At 37.7% G+C, this 2991-nt stretch overlaps 1 protein-coding gene across 1 annotated transcript in view; it reads left to right on the top strand.

Annotated features, from left to right (window-relative positions):
• The window catches only part of CDH9 (cadherin 9, type 2 (T1-cadherin)), a 43722-nt gene extending 41026 nt beyond the window's left edge, over window positions 1-2696 (top strand). The window contains exon 11 of the mRNA XM_010132395.1: window positions 1799-2696. Coding sequence (XP_010130697.1) covers window positions 1799-2286 — 488 coding nt within the window. The 3' untranslated portion in view covers window positions 2287-2696. The remainder of the gene's footprint in view (window positions 1-1798) is intronic.
• Window positions 2697-2991: the final 295 nt, after the last annotated feature.

Below are 2991 nucleotides of genomic sequence, written 5' to 3'. Positions count from 1 at the left end.
CCCTTTCCACTTGTCCTAGCAAACACAGCTTGCCAAGGGGACAGTGACAATCGTACAGGTGTCACTTAATATAATCCTAAGGAAACCACTTTTTTTCCTGGTTGTTGGCCTGGATTCAAGCTACCTCTCAGAGGACCACAGAGGTCATTAGGAGAGGGACAATACATAGTAACCATATCTGTACTCTTGGGCCTAGAGGAGAGAGGATACTTGAGCTCTGACAAGCTACATACTGCTTTGGTTCAAGCATCGCTGCCGGCCTGGTTTCAGCATGAGACAGCTTGGATTCCCCAGGATGTTGCCCAGGCATAGTCAGAGCAGCAGAACCTGCAGGGTGTCACTTCCAGCATACAATTATTGTTCAAACTCTGCCAGATCTGGCTCTCCACCTTGCATAGTTCTTAATACAATGTCAACAGGCACTGCATCTCCAAAGCTACCCTTCATGCACCAACACAGAGCATGAAATATGTACCATGGAACACATATCTTTACTCACTCACTGTGAAAACATCACTCTGATCAGCCGCAATGCTTTAGTACAGAAACACTGAAGCAAAATCAATGTACTCTGTTAGTACAGTAGACTAGTAAAATCATGCCCAAAATAGGAGAGATATTAAATACCGGTCTGTGAAAGACACTCCTTCGTAATAACCTTTTAGTGATCTGCCTTACTCTTGTATATGACATTCTTAAACTGACTTAAGTGGGCTACTATTCATCTATTAGGAAACCTTGAAAAGAAAGGCTCGTGTGCAGATACAAAACCACAAAGAAACCTGAACAGAACAGTCTTTACATGCACAGCATCGTACAGTGGCATGTGGAAGATGTCACTTCCCGTTTCCCTACCTGCAGCATATCCAATCTTCCCTTTTATTCATCAGTACGCAAATCACTCAGAGTAAAAAACTTTGCTCCTAAGACTCAACAAAAGTTCTCAGCACTGTTGTAATGTGTGGTCTGGCAACCAGTGTTGTGCCTCATTGGCTGATGATCTCATTGACCTCTCCTATTCACTCCAGTCACTGGAGCCAGTGTGAGATTTTTTAATGCATTTAGGCACTGAAGTTAACAGCATTTAGGCACCAAATCTTAACTTCCATTTTTCATTTCCTTCTGTAGAGGTTCATTTTCTGTCTATCCTTACCTCTCCAAAAGGAAGAGTTATTCAACTAACATTTCTTAAACTAAGGGGATCACGTTCTTAAAAAGAAACATTTAGTAGCCAAGATTGGATTTCAATTCTTGCAGTCGTTGAAGCCAAATATGGTTTTAGCTGGAGGTTTTCAGGTTCTTTTTTTCAGAAGGACCTGTAGATCCCATTTTCAAAAGTGAATTCGGCACTTAGGAATACCTAAATCACTAGCTTTCAAGAGCGTGAATTACTTTTGCCAAGAAGATTCAACAGCATTTGATGAAATCACCCTCAGTGACTGCCAGGAAGGTGATATGTCAAAAAACTAAAAGCAAAGTCAAACTCTAGTAGGATCATATGTTTTAAGACATTGGCTGTTTTTCAACTTCAGCTTAATTGTATGTGTATTTCAAATATAGACTATTTTAGTCATTGCTCCCAGAGGTTTAAAAAAACATAAGGGTTTTGACTGCTATAAAATCATTACTATCTTTCCTTATTAACTTGAACTTAGAGATAGCTTTTATCACTATTTTCTTGCTAAAAATCTCTTCCCATCCTTAAAACTTTTCCAGTTCAACAGGTAATGCTGAATATTCACTCATTTGTTTAACTTCTAACTGCGCATTTCTTTATATGACTTTTTTCTCCTTTCAGTATTAGTTGTCTTGTTTACTGCTCTAAAGAGACAGAGGAAGAAAGAACCCTTGATCATCTCAAAGGATGATGTTCGGGACAACATTGTGACCTACAATGATGAAGGAGGAGGGGAAGAAGACACCCAGGCTTTTGACATTGGCACACTGAGAAATCCAGAAGCAAGGGAGGAAAGTAAGATGAGAAGAGATGTTATCCCAGAAACTATATTTCAGATAAGACGGACTGCACCTCTTTGGGAAAACATTGATGTCAAGGATTTTATTCATAGAAGGTTAAAGGAAAATGATTTAGACCCAGCTGCCCCTCCTTATGATTCACTAGCAACGTACGCCTATGAAGGAAATGATTCCATAGCAAATTCACTCAGTTCCCTCGAATCGCTTACCACGGAGTGCAACCAAGACTACGATTACCTCAGTGACTGGGGACCTCGGTTTAAAAAACTAGCAGATATGTATGGTGGAGAGGACAGTGATCGAGACTAAGTAATCTGTGACCTAGTCAGTGTCAGTGGAATTCATGTCTATGTTACTAGATAAAGTGGCCTAGTCTCTCTTACTTGGGAATAAAAAAATTACAAAAAATAGATGTTGTCTTAGTAAGGGTTTGCTTAATCAATAAGTCAACGTGAATGAATATGAATGATTTAGATTTTTAAAAATCTGTAATTCACCCTCTCTGCCTAGAAACCTCTGATGAAAGGTTTTTATTGACAATGAAAGACAATAAAAGGCTTTTTGTGCCTTTAATGATGGGATGGAAACTTAATTCTTTTTAACTGCTTTGCATTAGCTTTCCTACTAGCTGGGACAGTGTGCATCTGCATAGTAACATAATCTCAGAAATATACTTTAAAAAGGTTTAATATTACTGCCATATTTATTGAGTTAAAGAATGTCTGTGTGTTGATTCATCATGATATTTTTATATATGTATATTTATATTTTTGTATTTTTATTAAATAAATAAGTATTTATAAAAACAATACTTCTGTACTTTCTTAATCAAAAGGAACTGTCCAATCTTTCTGAACATAATAAACTGCCTATTGCGCAGTACTTAGTATTTGAATGCATATCCTTTTATTGGATGAGTGGTTGAAATGTACTGTACAAGAATAATATGGAGAGAGTGCTCTGTAACGGGAATGCAGTGTAGAAAAAAGAAAAAATATTTTGAAACAGTTATTA

This window comes from Buceros rhinoceros, unplaced genomic scaffold (genome assembly GCF_000710305.1).
Source record: "Buceros rhinoceros silvestris isolate BGI_N320 unplaced genomic scaffold, ASM71030v1 scaffold8573, whole genome shotgun sequence".
Lineage (NCBI taxonomy): Eukaryota > Metazoa > Chordata > Aves > Bucerotiformes > Bucerotidae > Buceros > Buceros rhinoceros.
Note: the sequence above shows the minus strand (reverse complement) of the source record. Positions and strands in the feature narration are given on the sequence as shown.